Source organism: Alligator sinensis, unplaced genomic scaffold (assembly GCF_000455745.1).
Source record: "Alligator sinensis unplaced genomic scaffold, ASM45574v1 scaffold76_1, whole genome shotgun sequence".
Lineage (NCBI taxonomy): Eukaryota > Metazoa > Chordata > Crocodylia > Alligatoridae > Alligator > Alligator sinensis.
The window spans coordinates 2,193,622-2,210,432 of record NW_005841865.1 but is presented as its reverse complement, the minus strand read 5'-3'; the positions used below and the strand labels follow the sequence as shown (position 1 = coordinate 2,210,432).

The following is a 16,811-nucleotide window of genomic DNA, read 5'->3' as shown; positions in this document are numbered from 1 at the left end:
CAGCAGGATAGGGCTGTTTGTTTACCAGGGAATGAAACTCCAGTTGGTTCTCTTAACTGGTGCATGTAAATTGAAAATAGTGAGTCATACCTCATCTGAGTGTCCTATTGTCTGCATAATTTCCATGGAGTAGGGGTTTATGTAAGATGTCAGTGTTCAATAAACAATTCAGACTTTGCTGTTCAAATGATTTTGATTAGTTTCAGCTTCTGGTATACCAAAGGTGTGCATATGAGGCTTGTGATATACCAGAGGTACGAATAATCCAAATGCCGCTAGTAAGAATTTATGATTTCTGTTTGCTGCACCATACAACTTCATGGGCAACAGGAAGGTTTGGGATCACATTTTTCTTGGTTGCTTCATATGATTCATGCTGTATTATCTTAGCACAAAAGGTATTTTCTGTGCTGCAGTGTGTAACTGGGTCTTGCTTCACTTTAAAGTTAAGCTTTGTGGTTGACCATGAATGCTAGTGGCCCTGGATATCCATTAGCCTCTCTTTATGTGGGAGATCTACACCCAGATGTGACAGAAGCCATGTTATATGAGAAGTTCTCGCCTGCTGGGCCGATAATGTCCATCAGAGTTTGTCGGGATGTTGCCACACGCCGATCACTGGGCTATGCCTACATAAATTTTCAGCAGCCTGCAGATGGTAAGTTTGATAAAAGTTAACCTCCCTGGAACTTTTTTTTGTGTATAGCTGGCGGTGGTTTGGGGATCTGCTTAAATGGGGTGTATAAATTCTAGGAGCATTTAAGAAGTAGTACTGGCTTAAAACTGGAGTTTTCTTTGTATCTACTATAGTCTTGCTTAGGGTTCTTCTTTAGTAACCACTGGTAGGATTGAGCATCTAATCACATCTCTGTCCCTGTATAAAGCAGGGTACATCATTAGCTCCTATGCTTTTAATTTGCTAACTGACTTTCTCACCTGTGTACAACAGCAATCTTCCTCAAAGCTCTGGCACATGCGGTACATGTATTCCATGCTGTATCTGTATCCCATTCGCTCTCGGGGGCGAGCAAGGTCTGCCCCATGGACCGGATTGGGCCCACGGCAGACTCCATTTCCCAGCAGCCCCTGTCCCTGTCGCTGCGGCCAGTTTCCATGGAGACCCCAGGAGTAGTGAAACTGTGACAGCATAGGGCCAGGGTTTCCATGGAGACCGGTCCCAGCAGTGCTGACAGGACAAGGAGCTGCTTCGGGGCCAGGATCTTGCAGCAGAGACAACATGGTCCAGAGCTGGGGCAGAGCTGTGATCTGCTGCCCACACGCCCCGGGTGGGCTCATTGAGGAATCGGTCATTCTCATTCAGTATGCCTTGGCCAATGGGCAGTCTCACACGCTTCGTTTTCCACCATGGACCAAGGGATAGCTGTAGGCAGTTACATGAACTGAGCCCTTTGCCTGACAGTTTCTCCATAAGGTGTTACAGGAGGACTTAATCTCCTCCACAGCCTCTGCTGTTTTGGGATCTGGTTTGCAAAGTAGCTTAGGCTGCCTCTCCGGTCTTTATTTCATATATTTCCCTCTCACAATGGTGAGGCTTGGAAATAAAACCTCTCCACTTCTTGTAACCATTTGATCGCTCAGACAGCTGGTGTTCTTTTGAAGGAGAAGGGGCCAAGGTTGTGTTGCAGTTCCTTCTGCCTGTTTTGTAATCAAATGTGCATGTTTCCTGCCAGCTGAGCGAGCCTTGGACACCATGAATTTTGAAGTCATCAAAGGTCGCCCGATTCGAATCATGTGGTCCCAGCGAGACCCAGGTCTCAGGAAATCGGGGGTTGGGAATGTCTTTATCAAGAATCTGGATGACTCCATTGACAACAAAGCCTTATACGACACATTCTCAGCCTTTGGGAATATCCTTTCTTGCAAGGTAGGAACTTTTTTACTCGGTGCAAGAACGGGATTTATCACAGGACTTGCCTGGGACTAGTTGCCAGGAATAGTTAACAGGTTGAAGTCTGAATTCTGTTTTGTACCACGCCTAGTCATATTTCCTTTTTGTTGTTACCTGCTGAATTAATGGAACTCAATCCCGGCCAGAAGCTGAGCCTGTGACCCAGACTCCACCTGCCCGCCCCACCCCGATAGTATGTCATGAGCCAAGTCTAGATACTATTGCTTGGGTAAAACAAGATGCCAACGGGGTCGATGTTCCCTAAGGGTGAAGTCGGGGTGGGCTTTGGGGGGAATTCTGCCTAGGCTAAGAGATGGGAGGATCCTTGCTTATCATGTAGGGCTCTTGAGCATCTGACTCTGCTTTTTGTGCTTGGCTGGTAGGTGGTTTGCGATGAAAATGGATCCCGTGGTTACGGCTTTGTTCACTTTGAGACTCACGAGGCAGCAAATCGGGCCATTGAAACCATGAATGGGATGCTGCTCAATGACCGCAAGGTGTAAGTGGGGAAAGGGCTTCCTTGGGTGATGCTTTGGTAGCCCTCTCTGCCTGGCCTTTATGTGCTAGCTAAATGCCTGCTTAGCCTGACTCCTTCAGTGCACAGTCAGCATTTTAATGGGAGACTGCTTCCTGTTCAGGCTATTTCTTCCCTTTACTTGTTTCCCATCCTCTTATTCCCTCTGCCCTACCCCTCTTTTCTTTTCTTTCATTCTTTCCTTCAGCAGCTGTCAGCTCCTACATATGTTATACCCTCCAAAATGAGTATCATTTAAATAGTTGATGCTGATGTAAGTGTCACTGTTGGGGATTACAGTTATACGGATGATCCTTGCAAGGTTGCAACACAAAGGGAGCCTGGTCCAGGCATGAGCTGAGTGTGTCCTATTATGTATCTCTCCATGGTTCCTCACTGGACCTGACTTTCTGAAATTCTGAAGATAATTGGGGTAGAGGCGAAGGAGGGGGTAGGGTTTAGACTTCTCCAGTCCTGAGCTGGTCCTCTCCTAGGACACACCATAGCCTTCTGGCACCTAGTTAGCTTTCTCTCCCTCAGTCTCTGGTATTAATCTGCAGTAACACCACTGCAGCTCTGCAGCAGTGGCGTTAAGGCAAGTGGGCCCAAAGTTTGAGTTGGGGAAGAGAACAAATGATGTAATTTGTCTAGGATCGATTTGAGAATGAGATTCCCCAGCAGTGTTTGGGCCCTTGGATTGTCAGCTCTGTTGGGCAGGGAGCGCTGGGCGCTGCCACTATGCAAGTGGTCAGGAACAATATCCAGTTTCTGCGAGGAGATGGACACATGCAAGGAGGGTCTATTCAAGTTGCTGAGCTGCTACACAGACTGGACCTATTGACAATCACGCTACCTTTAGGAGGAACTCTGCTAGCCTCACTCCCAGGGGACATACCTGTCTCTTTCTTGTCCAGTGCAGGTATGTCACCATTACAAGAGGGTTTCATGTTCCTCTGTTTCTTCTCTGCAGCTTTGTTGGTCACTTTAAGTCCCGCAAAGAGCGTGAGGCTGAATTTGGGGCTAGAGCAATGGAATTCACCAATGTCTATATCAAAAACTTTGGGGATGACATGGATGATGACAAGCTGCGGGAAATATTCTCCAGGTTTGGTGAGTAAAGTCTGAAACGCAAAATCTTTCTAGCGGAAGGGTTGGCAATGTTTTTGGGCTGAGTGCCAAAAAACTCTGCATCCTGGGCTTACAAGATGTTGGCATGCCAGGGGTGGATGGTGGGGAAGCTGTGAGGGGCCTAATCCTTGTGGCAGCACAGCCCCGACTTCTTCCCCTGTGCTCCCCAAGATGCGTTTACAGCCTCATGGTTACCTGCTACAAGCAGCCCCTAAGGAAGGGGAGAGAGATGCACACACTTGCTCCCTGCCATACCGTTGATTTAAAAGGTCTGGGAGGGGAATTGTGGTGCCCATAGCGGCAGCTTGGCAGCTGCTGGGGCATCTAGGACGGCTGGAGGAGTCTTCCCTGGGGGTTCCTAGCTTGGTAGGGTGATGCCACTGTGGCGGCAGTGCCTCTCTCGGTACCCGCTACCTCTGGAGCTCCCAGAGGCACAGCATGCCCAGGCAGGAGGCCAACCCCCACTAGGCACCTGCAATGGACTGGGCAGGGTGGTGAGTGGCTGCTATCTGCCCCCTCCCTCCTGGCTGCATCCTACTTTCCTGGAGCTTCTGGTTTCACTCTGAGGGTGTTGAGAGAGCCCCAGGGTAGGAAGCTGGGATAAAAAGGGTGCAGATGAGTCAGTGAGGTGGCAGCAGTGTGGTGGTGATGCAACACCTGGGCGAGCAGTGTCGGGGGAGGGGGGGGCATGGCCAGTGGATCCCAGCAGGCAGTGGGGAGTGCAGCAGCATGCAGCCCAGGTTCTGTGCATGTGGGGGGGGAGCAGGTGCTTATCATGGGACATGGTCTGCAGGGGGAGCTGACAGCCCCTGGTAGCCCATGGCTCCCTCCCATGGGGCAGCTGGGCTGCGTGTCGCTCCACAGTGACAGTGGTGTTGCATCAGGTGAGCGCTTCAGTGGCCACTCGTGGCGGGGCTTGTTCTGCCTGGCTCGGCAGCGCCTGACCCTTCCCATGGGACTCCTGGCCATCCGTGCTGCTTCCTTTTGCCTTTTGGCCTGGGTGGGGATGCTGGTGGCTTCGCAGCATGGCCCCTGACCCTGAGGGCAGCAGGTGCGGCAGTAGCCAGCCCCATGGTCTCTGCAGCTGGGGGAGTCTGCAGCCTGGCCTGACCCTGGGCCACTCCCCCCACACTGCCCCCAGCCACCCTGCAGGCACTGCTAGTGAGGGCTGCTGGCGCAGCAGGTCCCTGTCTCCACTAAATGGGGGAGGAGGAGGAGGAGGTGGGATCAGAGATGTCTCCCAGCTGCCTGCTGTAAGCGCCCTGGACTCTGTGGCCAGCAGCAGCTGCCCAGAGTCTGGGCCAGCTGTGGTGTGCCCAGCAAAATGGCCTCATATGCCATGCTCTGGCACGTGTGTCGGGGGTTGCCAACCCCTGTTCTACAGAATAATGAATTTGAGGCAGTGAAACTAAGGAATATGTGCAAAGGAGAGAACTTGGGTGAATAGTTGGGCCTCTTCTTATTTATATAAACTCTTAGCTTTAGCATTAAAGAGGAAGTGTACTGAGGCTTGAGAGAGACTACTGTGATACCCAAACACTTATCTATGAGTTGGTCCAATAAAAGATATCACCCACAAGAATTCTTGCCTCTTAAGTACTAATGGAAGTCCAGAGGACTCAAATTACCAAGTCAGCTGCAGACCTAGCCAGACATTCCACATGATTGTAATGGTATAGCTTGCAACCTTGAAAATTAGGCATTCAATAACTATCTGTCATCCATCCCTTACCTGGAAGGTGGAGAATAACTGATGGCATGCCTGCCAGTTTAAAAAAAAAAAAAAAAAAAAAAAGCCCATTGAGCAAATAGGGAAGAAAAATGCCTTAGAACTGTGCAAAGACATAGAAGCCAGTTACAAAAATGTGAATATCCAACCTGGATATGAAAGCAAACGTTACACTTTCTACTGAGTCTTGCAGTGGATCATGTCCCTAAGCTCTTGCAATGACAATGAGGTTTGTTGTTGTTTTGTTTTTTATTTCAAGCACTCAGCTCATTGTTGGTTCTTGATAAACACTAAAAACATTTAACATCTATAGAAAACCTTGCAACTGTGCCTCTGCAAGGCAGCATTTCTGTAACTGGGATCCCCATGTGACTATACATAAGGATATTTAGCTCAGTTTTATAGATACAGAAACGGGGTGCAAGAACTTGCGACTTGCCCAGAGTTAAGCTGTATCTGCCACCAAGAATAGAACCCGAGTCTCCTGCGCTAGCTGTTGGAGAGTGCCTTCTTGATTCTTGCAGCTCTGTCATTCCTCTACTGCCCTCATGCCTTTTCACAGCACTGGCTGGGTGCCTGTACCCAGCTGCTGCTGCCATTGTCATGCTCCTGTTGGCCTTAATGGTAGGGTAGATGGTAGGGCTCCCCTGAAACATGCACCTATGTCTCCCTTTTTGCATCAAACAAGAACTGTAGGAGAGGTGTAGGAATTGCCTAAATATCTGAATCTTGTATGCTGCTGCCATTGCACTTACTTTGCTCTCTTCTAATGACATCTGATCATTAGCCAAAGAGATGGTGTAGACATCGGTGATTTGCTAAGGTTGTGAGCTGAGATTCCATGGACACTATCGTTGTGCCCCAAGCTGTTCTCATACCTAACACTTTTCTATTGCAGGGAAGACGCTAAGTGTCAAAGTTATGATGGATGATTCTGGCCACTCGAAAGGCTTTGGGTTTGTCAATTTTGAGAAGCACGAGGAAGCCCAGAAGGCAAGTGGGTCCCTGCTTTATAGATTTAATTGGACCAGGGATGCCTGATGGTACCTGCTCATCAGTGTAAAGAACCTGACATGCATCAACTGTTGAAACATGAAAAACTGCTAATATTCCAGGAAGAAAGAGTCCATAACACACAAGTTACAAGTTCTGTAACTTCTTGGTAATACTGAATCCCAGAGGAGCAATGTGTCTGGGGGATCAAGGTTTCCCTGGGCAAAATAGAAGAGAGATCCACGCTGTAACCTATGTTCAGAAGCAAAGCTGCTTCTACTTCTGTTCCTTGAGAGCCCTATAGCTGTTGGGAAGTGTGTGACAAGTGTGGGTGCTGTTGTTTCTCTCTGTACTTAGATTTGGCTCCTTTTTCTGGCAGGCTGTGGCAGACATGAATGGGAAGGAAATCAATGGCCGGATGGTGTACGTTGGCCGAGCTCAGAAGAGGCTGGAGCGTCAGAGTGAACTGAAGCGTAAATTTGAACAGATCAAGCAGGAAAGAGCAAGCAGGTACCAGGTAATGGTGTAAGCAGCAGCATTTTGTGCCTCATGCTGCAAGGCTAGCTACCTGTTTGCGCTCTGACATGGTTGTCCAGAAGAGTACCTGCATGGGGTTTGGCCCTGCTGGATCTCCCAGCCTCTGGGGGAAACCTTCAGGCATCTGGTACTTGGAATGGGATCATTTTTATCATTTTTTTTCAAAAGGGCCAACCACCAGCCTAATTGTTCCCTCTGGGCTCTTACTTAAATGCTTAGAGGCTTCAGTGGGCCACTGCTCAGTGCTCTTTAAAATTCGACCTGGTTCTAGCAGCTCTTCTAGGGAAGAAAGTCTCCCTCCTTGCTATACAGGTTGGACCTTCATACCCAGGGTAACACAAATCAATCCCATCTCCGATCAACCACATATTGTTTCTATAGGCAGTTTCTTTCCTTCTTTTAAGGTTCTATAAAGAGTTTTTGCTCCTCTGTGATCAGGAAATCTCCTGCTATTGTGAGAGCTAGAAAATGCCTTTTCAAATCCCCTTGCTGTTCTTTGCAGTCTCCTGTATTCTTTTTTTGGTCATGTGTTTTGGGAGTTTACCAGTCAACCTCAAGTTTTCGTACCCATGCAGGGGTTGGCTTCAATTAGTGCAGCTGTTTGGTGTATCCTATTGCATCTGAGTCTCTGGAGCTGGATCCTTCCAGAGGCTATCCCAGTTTAGAGAAGCATATGATGTTGGAGTGAAAGGGAATGAGCCTAGTCCATTGCTATTGAAACCAGCTACGCCATAATTCCCTTCACAAGCTTATCAAGTCCTGTTGTAAAATGAGGTTCTTCGCAAAACAGAGCCTCGCAGTGGACAGAAATGCTGTCTATAAACACCAGGGAAGCTTGAAGGATGATATTGGGATTAGAACAAATGGATATAAACTGAACACAAATAAACCAAAGGCTGGCAGTTAAGACCTCTAACCATCAGAGAAAGGATGGGCTCCCAGTGACTGCTTGTGTTACAAACACCTCCAGGGTGTGTCTTACCTTCAGGTGAGGAAGATGCACAGCTAGCCCCATCCTAAACCACTGGGCATCAGGGACTTTGCTGTGTCTCCAGAATTCTTTCCATAGCCAGAAAAAAGGTGAATTTTGCGTTAACAGTTAATAGGTAAAACCACTCCAAGCTTTTCTACAGATGGAAGAAATCTGTATGGCACAGTAAAATGAGTTCCTAACAGCGTAATGTATATTGTGGGCCCTGTGAAGCCATCCTGAATTTTTAGAAGCCTGTTGTCTTTAGGAGGAAACTGACCTGTTGCCCTATTTGTTTTTAGGGGGTAAACTTGTATGTGAAGAACCTGGACGATGGTATCGATGATGAGCGGCTAAGGAAGGAGTTCTCTCCATATGGTACCATTACTAGTGCCAAGGTGAGGGATGTAGGCTACCACCTGGGTTCTTTTAAAAGTTTCTCCTCCCTAGAGAGTTAGTTTTGTGTATTCAGCACAGCTGAAGTAAATGGCTCGGCCTGTTTGTATTTTGTATTCTGAACCAAATACCAAGAATCGCATTTCTTTCATGTCAGCACCAAGCCTTTAAAAAGATGTACAGGTTTTGGAAGTGTTTGTAATCTTGCTGGATTATCCAAGCCCTGACAAATCAGAGTATTGCACCTCAGTGGCATCATTCTCATGTCTGCATTTTATCATCCCCTTCAGTTCAGATCTGACATGTCTTCACTACAAGTGAAAATGTGTAGCCAGCGTTAGCTTCAGAGATACTAGAGCTCTTAAATCTAGGTGAAAGTCTGGCACCTTGCAGTTCAGATGGTATGAAGTATTAACCGGGGGCTTGCTGTGTTCTGTCGTTCTTGTGTTTGCCCTGAAGGTTGTGCATGCCTGGGGGAAGCGTTGTGCTCATAGGAATAGCATCACTTTACATTTAGTTACCTTGTAACCTGTCAGTTGCTGGTGGGGGCTGTTTCACTAGACAGCTGCAAATCTCGGCTTTCAGGCAGGGCATGGCATTTGTTGTGAGCCTTCATAAATCATGAGTAGGGACCTACTTAGTTCACAGTTTCACAGATTTTGGAAAAACCACAAAATCTGGAATTATCTGTGAAATCAACAAAAAAACTTGATAAAAATAAAATGCTGCCGGGAGGGGAAGGCGCCGGCTGGCAGGACGGCACAAAGGGCAGCAGATGGGATGGCAGTTGCCCCCTTGCCCCTCCTCCCCCTCCACTTCTCCGCCAATCAGTGCCAGGGGGTGGAGCTGCCACAAAATGCCCGTACAGTCAACTCCGTGCGCTGTGAACAGGCCGTGAAAACCCCTTTTTCTCATTGTGATTTTAAGTAGATCCCTGTTCATGAGGCAAGCTGTTGATGATTCTTAGATTTAGTACTGCTTTAGTTGGCATTGAACTGGAACTGAATGTAGTAAATCCCAGACATTTGATTAGCATCCTTGATACCACTTGGACAGTGGTTTTCAACCTGTAGCCCACAGACCCCTAGGGGTTTGCAGACTATGTCTAAGGGGTCTGTGAAAGATTACTATGATCAGTCAAAAGTATGTGAATCCCCATGCTTATAATTCTGCACCTCTGTTCAAAATTTTTTAGGGGTCCGCAAATGAAAAGAAGTTGAAAACCATTGTACTAGTATGTATAGTATCTAAACAGATCAGTGCTGATTCTCCTCACTTCTATAATTGCTTTTGCAGTGGTTGCTAGTGCAGGGTAATTGGGTCATGAACCCAGCTCTTGTGCATCCCACTCACCGCCCCACCATATATATCATATGGAGAAGCATGTTGCACTACAGCCAAGTTGTTTGATGTGCCTGTTGCTGGTAACCCTAAAATTAAGTATTAAGGTGGGGTGGAAAGTCACCCTCAGGTATTGTCATTTACAGTTGCATAGCATTAAAATCCAGGGCTCCTACTTGCTGCCTGATCTGAAAGAAATACCAATTCTGCATATAGTCCCTAGGCACCCAGGTCAGAGCATCAATTTTTCTTGATGGCTGGCTTCTGCCCATCCTGCCAGTCCTCCACCTGTTTGCATCCCCACCTGTGACGGCCCTGTGTGATATGCATGTGGGATACATGGCATTCAGTGGACTCAGTTGTGTTGTTCTAATCTAATTATAGGTGATGACAGAAGGTGGACACAGCAAAGGGTTTGGCTTTGTATGTTTTTCCTCCCCAGAAGAGGCTACCAAGGCCGTGACAGAAATGAATGGGCGGATTGTCAGCACCAAGCCTTTGTATGTTGCCCTTGCTCAAAGGAAGGAGGAAAGGAAAGCAATTCTCACCAACCAGTATATGCAGAGGTTGTCTACCATGAGGACCCTGCCTGGCCCTCTCCTTGGCTCCTTCCAGCCACCTACAGGGTACTTCCTGCCTCCCATCCCACAGGTGAGTTCCACTAACCCCTCCTTCTGCATCTTTTCAGCAGACTGCCAGGAAACCTGAGTTGGTGTGCCAGAGCAGCCCCAAGCCTTTCGCATGGCAGGGGTGTGTGCATGTAAACTCCTGAACTAACAACAAGTGGGAAAAAAACAGCTTATTTTTGGATTCTGGTGGTAACAGCCAAAAAAATCTTAAGTCTGGAAATGTCAGAGTTAATGGAGCCATTCCTAGTGATGCTGCAGTCTGAGCACTTGTCCTTTCACCACCACAAAACCCAAATCTGACAATGGGGTACCACTATAATCTGTCCTGATCATATAACAGAGATGTGAGACCTCTGTGCCGTGCTGCATCTGGCTCTTGTCTAATCTGTTAATCTCGATTATTCATTGAATATCCTCTGGGCCCTCTAGTATATTGCAACATATGCACACTAAGACAGAAACTAGCCTCTTGGTAGTGCCCATGTGACAGTGAAGACTATGAACAAGACCTTCAAACCTGGCTACTTAAAGCTGGCTCTGAAGTCCATAGGCAGATGGCTAAATAGGTGGTATGACTTTCAGAAATCCTGGGAGCAGGTACATTGTCAGTACTTTTGAAAATTAGGCTACATATTTAGGGGCACCTGTACCCGAGCCCGACACCTATTCCGATGTGTTCTAATTAGAATGCATCAGAACAGACTCGATTAATCTGATCTAAGTTAGCACACTCCAGCAGCTTTGGCATCATGTGTATTCAGCATACTCATGCTTCAAAATGGTGGCGGGGGCACTTTAAATCTCATCAAACGAGCTTTTGTTAAAGCACCCCCGCTGCCATTTTGAAGTGTGGGATGATGAATACACAAGACGCTGCCGGCATTTTAACTTAGAGCGGCTCCTGAGAGCTGCTCTAATTAACGTGCCCTCCAACCCCCACCCCAGAGCACATGTAAAGATGCCTTAAGTGCCTAAATAGGCATGCTTTGATTTTAAATCTTAGCTGGTATGCACAGCTCCTGAACCCAAGTAACTTTCTCATGGGTGGGAGATGGGTTACAGTTGGAAGACCTCCAAGAATTGGTACAGCGCAGGGTTCTGAATGTGGAGAAGGGATCTGCTGGTTGGACTAGGAGAAGGACTGAAGTCATGTGCTGGGGTGTTATAGAAGATACAGAGTGAGTGGGAGGAGATGTGCAGGGAAGCTGAAAAGGATACAGGGAACAGGAGTGAAGGGGAAGGAGCAGAAATGGGTCTGTGTTTTAGGTGCAGTATGAATGCCAGGAGTGCTGGGGTGCATGGATCAGTTTGTAGAGATTCCTGGAACACTTACACTGCCAACATTTCAAAGACTTGGGCCTACTCTCCCATTTTGTGGTCTGTCACTGCTGTGGGTGCTGATGCAGTAACTCTGGCTTGCAAATCACTCTGGATAACATGTTCTCTTCTCATAGCCGCAAACCAGAGCTACTTTCTACAGTCCCAGCCCAGTTGCCTCAGTCCGTCCTGCTGCTCGCTGGAGTGCACAGCCCTCCAGGCCTCCCCGTGAGTGAGTCTATCTGTCTCTCCCTGTGGACAACTTGTGAGTGGGGGAGCAGGAGCGCACTTTGGTGGCTGCTTCTTGTTCTGTGTTTTCCCTCTGGTTCTCTGGTGCTGGCATAGGTTTAAGGATTGAAAGTTCAATCAATTCAAGCTTGGCTCGGATAGCTGTGTGGCACTTCTGGTTTGTGGGGCACCTGTAGGTAATGAGGGGGAAGCTCTTGGCACTTACTCTGTGGCAAAGCAAAGGCCTCCCTCTTTCAACAATGACTGTTCTCGATCATTTTCTTCTGCACCTGTACTTTCAGGAAGTGTTTTCTAATACAAAGTGGTCATTCCCTGCAGCCTTCCCATCAGCTACCCCGATCCTGAGGACCACAGCTCCACCCAGGCGCCTGTTGTCCAACATCAGCACCATGAGGCAGGCCTCGACCCAAGTGCCCCGAGTGCCACCACAGACCCAGAGAGTGGGTAAGCTGAGGAGGCACGGATGTGGGGGTTGCTATAGTGAGGGCATGGTGATGAGGGCATTTGCTACTTGTGGTCCCTCTGCTTCTGTGAAGACCAGTCTATTTGTGGTGCTGGAGATCTTGAAAGTCTTTCCCTCTCTCTCTTTCCTGTTGGATGGTTGGTGATCAGCTTTAAAGAGTTTGCATTGCAGTAGTAAAGTGCCCTCTATCCTAAATGATGCTTTCCATCCCAAATAGACTTGAGCAGTCTAAGCAGATAATTGATTTATAGTTCTTGGGGAAGATGGATATCTATGGGACAGTGCCTAGCACAACAGGATCTTGATACTGCTTAGTCCTGCTGGATGCTGTGTGCACTATATAGACATTAAAATGGTCACATGGAGTCCTTGCTTATGTGAATATTTTACCTTTGTATCTGATTGCTCGACTGCTCCCAGGGTTGACTCGAAACTGTGTGTTGCCTGCTTGACTGCATCTTGTTCATCCCTTCCCTACTCACCTGCTGACCTTCTGCTCTGACTTCTGCAAGACCTGGAAGCAGGGCTTTGACATGAGCTGACCTTTCACCATAAGTATTCAGGTCAAAAGATACTCACCCAGCGTGCTGGGAGAGAAGTTTGGTCACTTGTCAGTTCAGTTAGTTTACCTTGTCATTCTTTGTCAGCATAAGTGACACGGTGGAGGAAACTGGAGCAGCCTACAGCTGGATCCAGAGGTGATTTGTAAGCAGGTCTCTTGGCTACTTTTCTTGCTGGTCTCCTCTCTTCTCTTCAGCCCTCAGTACGTGGGTGGCACTAAGTTAGACTCCTTCGCACTCAAGCTTAGGAGGCCAGGCTGTAGGAGGTGGGTAATGTGGGTCAGGAGGATGTTGCGCCTTGGTAATAGGGTATATGTATGAGGTCACCTTGTGTGTGTAATGAACCAGCTGCTGCTGCTGTGCCCAGAAAATAGTATAAATTGCTCGAATTTAGATTCCGTCCCTTGGCACTTGTGGTGCTTGGCCCATCTTCTCTATTTGGCACTCGCATCTCCTGTTCTCTAAGAGGCAGGAAATGAAGGGCATTTGGTGTTGGAGATGCTTTGATTCTGTGGGGTCCATTCTTGTGAGCCAGCTGAATGGTTGTTTGAGGAGAAGGGGGTGTCTCTTCAATGAGAGGTGGAGCAGGAGGCATTGAGAAGCTGCTCCCATGTCACCCAGGGGGAATTCTGGGAGCCCATATGAAATTGGTGCAGCGCAGTAACATGCAGTGTGTGGAGGGCATGTTTGAGGCCCCTCGGTGTTTCTTGTTCTCATCCCTTTTACTTTTTCCTCAGCTGTCACCTCCTTTCTGCAGTCAGCCCAGCAGTGAGAGGAGGGCAGCGTTACGCTCCCGTAGAACACTTCTCTTTACTCTCAGTCCCTAGTTGCTCTTACAGCAAGCCACCCTAGTCGGTGCACTCAGCGGGGTCTAGGCGAGTCCCTTTATACTGGGCTCTGGTGCTTCCTTTTAGTTGCTGGACTTGACTGACTTCTCCTCTAGGAGGACAGTAGGTGGATCTGTTTGTGACCCATTGATTAGAGCAGGCTGCACCCAGCCCTCAGAGCTGCTGTCTCTGGTCTGCCAGGCTCCTGGTGGCAGAAGCTGGGGGCATGGCCAGGTGAGTGGCCTGCGGCAGAACCCACAACCTCTGGGTCCCAGTGGGCATGGTGATTAGTGGCAGGATACAGCCCCAGTTGCTCTGCAGCCAGTTGGCCCATCACCACCACTGTGGTAAACAGTTGCTTGACTCGTGCTTCCCATTTCTCCTCCATTGTTGGCTCTGCCACTGCCTCATGTCAGAGCTGGTACCGCTTTGAACCCCTGGGCCAGAGGCAGAGCCACCACGTGTCCTGGGCTGGAGTCAGTGACACCACTGTGAGCCCCGTGCCTGAGCTGCCATGTGCCCCTGGCCAGAGTCAGAGCTGCTGCTGCTGCTGTGTGCCCCAGATTGGAGGCACCGGATGCCCCAGGCTGGATCTGGCCCGCAAGGAGCCCTGCGGGCTGCACCCAGCCTGTGATATGAGGTGAGTTTGACCTCCTTGAATTACCGAATGAGTCCTCTGTCTTCATGTTCTCTTCTCTAAGATGCAGATTGCTTTGAACCTGTGAGGGGAATATTCTTGCTGTCCTGCTGAACGTGCTACCACCAAGCTTTTTGGTGTGTGCAAGCAGATGGTGAGATGGTGAGACTGGTGAGATGGTGAGACTCTTCCTTGTAGATGCTTTTGTCTCTGTTTCAGTTAACATAGGGACCCAGACAGTCAGCGCTCGAGCACTCCCTACAGCTTCCCTGCCCCGGAGCACTTCACAGTACAAGTACTCCTCCGCGGTGCGGAACGTCCAGCCAGTGGGAAGTGTGACGCCTATGCCAGTACAGCAGGTAATGTGTTCGCATGCTCTTACCCCAGATGTGGTGCTCTCAGGACTCAGCAATTTGCTATAGTCATAGGGAGAGAAACATTGAATAGAAGGCTAAACGATGGCATTCCAAAAACAGCCTTGGTTTCCTGAGCTCCTGGAGGATCTGGCAGGTCTTGTGTTGTTTCCATTTGAACTTAGTGAGACATGTGAAGCTGCTGGAATTCCTGAAGATGCAGGAAGGATGGACTGATTCTCTCACGGTGTATGCTTGGGGCTGTTAAAGGAGGAAGATCTGAGATACAGGCCACAGAGCACTGCAGTCTGCTGTAACTGTGACACTGGTGAGACTCCAAGTGCTTAGATGTGCAGTGCTGCATCCTGCCTCCCTCAGCCAGGCTACTTGGATCAGTGTGGAACACTGCCTGCTAAGTTCTGTGCACTTGGTGGAGGCCAGGCCTCAGGTGCAGACCTCATGATCTGAAACCCTCAGCCAGCCCTGATGCAGAGGTCTTCTGTCAGGAGGAGGAGAGAGGATTCAGTCGCACTCCTGAAGCTTGCAGATTCCCCCAGAACTGTGACTTCCTGCCTTATCACCTGCCTGGTGAAAAACTGTTAGAAATCTGTCACTTACCAGAGTTGGTTCTTAATGCTGGTAGCAAATCAGAAATTGGATAACTCTTTTTCTGAGAATGGAGAGAGAGGCTCTTCCTCTGGTACCAGAAGGGTGACTCTTCAGGTACTTGCAGCCATGTCAAACCTGATTCTGTTGTGGCCTGGTCAAGCAACCTGCCTTCAAGAACCCTGTGCCTAGGTAGTCCTGAGTGAAGCTAGTTGTCAAACTGAACTATCATCTAGTGATCACAGCAGGGAGACAATAAGGACCTGTGTTTTAAGCTTTCAAAAAAAATCTGGAAAGCATGAACCAAATATAACCATTGTAGCAAGGTCAGAGTCTTCAAAGAGCCTGAAACAGTAGCAGTCTGGGATGCATGAATTGCCTTATACAGTGGAGTGTTAATACCAAAACCCACTGCTCAGGGGTGCTTGAGGGTGTTGCCCGCACCTTTGCAGCAGAGAGGTATATAGCACAAAGGTAGAGCAGGTTCAGTCCCCTATCCTCCCACTGAGATGATACACTTTGGCTGTTGGGGTAAATAATGGGCACTTCCTTCTGCCATCCTCTCAACGGGGTCTCTGCCCCTGGTAGGGTAGAAGAGGACCTCTTAGCCCCTACCCCCTGCATCTCTAGGGGAGGGGGTAGGGATTGGGAAAAGTCAAAGAGCACTGTAGGTGGCAGGTCTATGATATACCTAGTTTCCCAGCTTGCCTGAATTCAGCCCTGGTTTGACTTCTTGGCAGGAAGTTTAAGGACTGAGATTTCCTCAGTTAAAAGGGTGCTGTAATTGTTGAGGCCAGACACTGGGATGTGTCCTTCTTTCCAGAATCTTCATTTCTAAAACCTCTCTGGCGCACCCTGCTCAGTCTAAGTCCTGTTCCCCACCTCTTCTGACCAGTCCTGTTCCTTGTGTGTTGTGTAGGGTGGAGAACCTGCTGTTCATGTCCAGGGGCAGGAGCCACTGACTGCATCTATGTTGGCTGCAGCCCCTCCTCAGGAGCAGAAGCAAATGATAGGTAGGTGCCAATGTAGCCTTGCATGTTTATTCCTCCAGGAGGCAAGTATTAACTTGCTGAAGCAATTCCAGCTGTAACTGGCTGCAGCTGCACATTGTGTTTGTGCATGAGAGGCCTGCAGGATATTTAGGCTTGCATGTGCCAAGGAAAATCTAAGGGTTTATCTGTACAGTATAGCTAATTATCTGGGGAACACTGCCATGCTACTGCACTTATACTGCTTCTGCTTCTCTAGCCAATGTGCACAGAGCAAGCTCTAATATCTCGGCACAACGCAGCCTAGTGGTGCTCTTCCCACCCCAGTCCTTTTGTGGAATAGCTTCCATTAGGTGGTGCCAAAACTAGGCGGTGGCTGTCTCTCATGCATGAGAACCTGTCACCAGTGGGAATTGTGCCATGGGTCATGGATAGAGGCCCAATTGAAAAGAAATCCAGCGAGCATTGAATGCCATGTAGAGCTCCATGTTGCCAGGTTGCAGCAGGGGCAGTGGTTCAGTTTCTGCTGAAGTCAGAACTCTGCTTTGTTGCTGCTCTTGGGTTTTTGATTTAAAAAAAAAAAATCCTTTTCCTTGAAGGTTTGGGCCCTGTCGGTCAACTTGGCCTCACCCAGACTCTCTCTCAGGCACAGGACTTTGCTAAT

The 16,811-nt window shown here is 48.6% G+C and overlaps 1 protein-coding gene across 6 annotated transcripts in view; it reads left to right on the top strand.

Annotated features, from left to right (window-relative positions):
* PABPC1L (poly(A) binding protein cytoplasmic 1 like) overlaps positions 1 to 16,811 on the top strand; it is a 27,687-nt gene that overhangs the window by 3,389 nt on the left and 7,487 nt on the right. For 3 of the 6 annotated variants that reach the window (XM_006016668.2, XM_006016669.3, XM_006016670.2), the window contains exons 2-13: positions 447 to 658; positions 1,692 to 1,885; positions 2,293 to 2,408; positions 3,394 to 3,533; positions 6,179 to 6,273; positions 6,653 to 6,790; positions 8,083 to 8,178; positions 9,902 to 10,168; positions 11,601 to 11,691; positions 12,031 to 12,156; positions 14,419 to 14,558; positions 16,078 to 16,171. In XM_006016668.2, the coding sequence (XP_006016730.1) occupies positions 466 to 658; positions 1,692 to 1,885; positions 2,293 to 2,408; positions 3,394 to 3,533; positions 6,179 to 6,273; positions 6,653 to 6,790; positions 8,083 to 8,178; positions 9,902 to 10,168; positions 11,601 to 11,691; positions 12,031 to 12,156; positions 14,419 to 14,558; positions 16,078 to 16,171 (1,690 nt within the window). In that variant the 5' untranslated portion in view covers positions 447 to 465. Of the gene's footprint in view, positions 1 to 446; positions 659 to 1,691; positions 1,886 to 2,292; positions 2,409 to 3,393; positions 3,534 to 6,178; positions 6,274 to 6,652; positions 6,791 to 8,082; positions 8,179 to 9,901; positions 10,169 to 11,600; positions 11,692 to 12,030; positions 12,157 to 14,418; positions 14,559 to 16,077; positions 16,172 to 16,811 lie in introns of those variants that run through there. The other 3 variants (XR_003091716.1, XM_025191397.1, XM_025191399.1) reach the window with 3 other exon arrangements.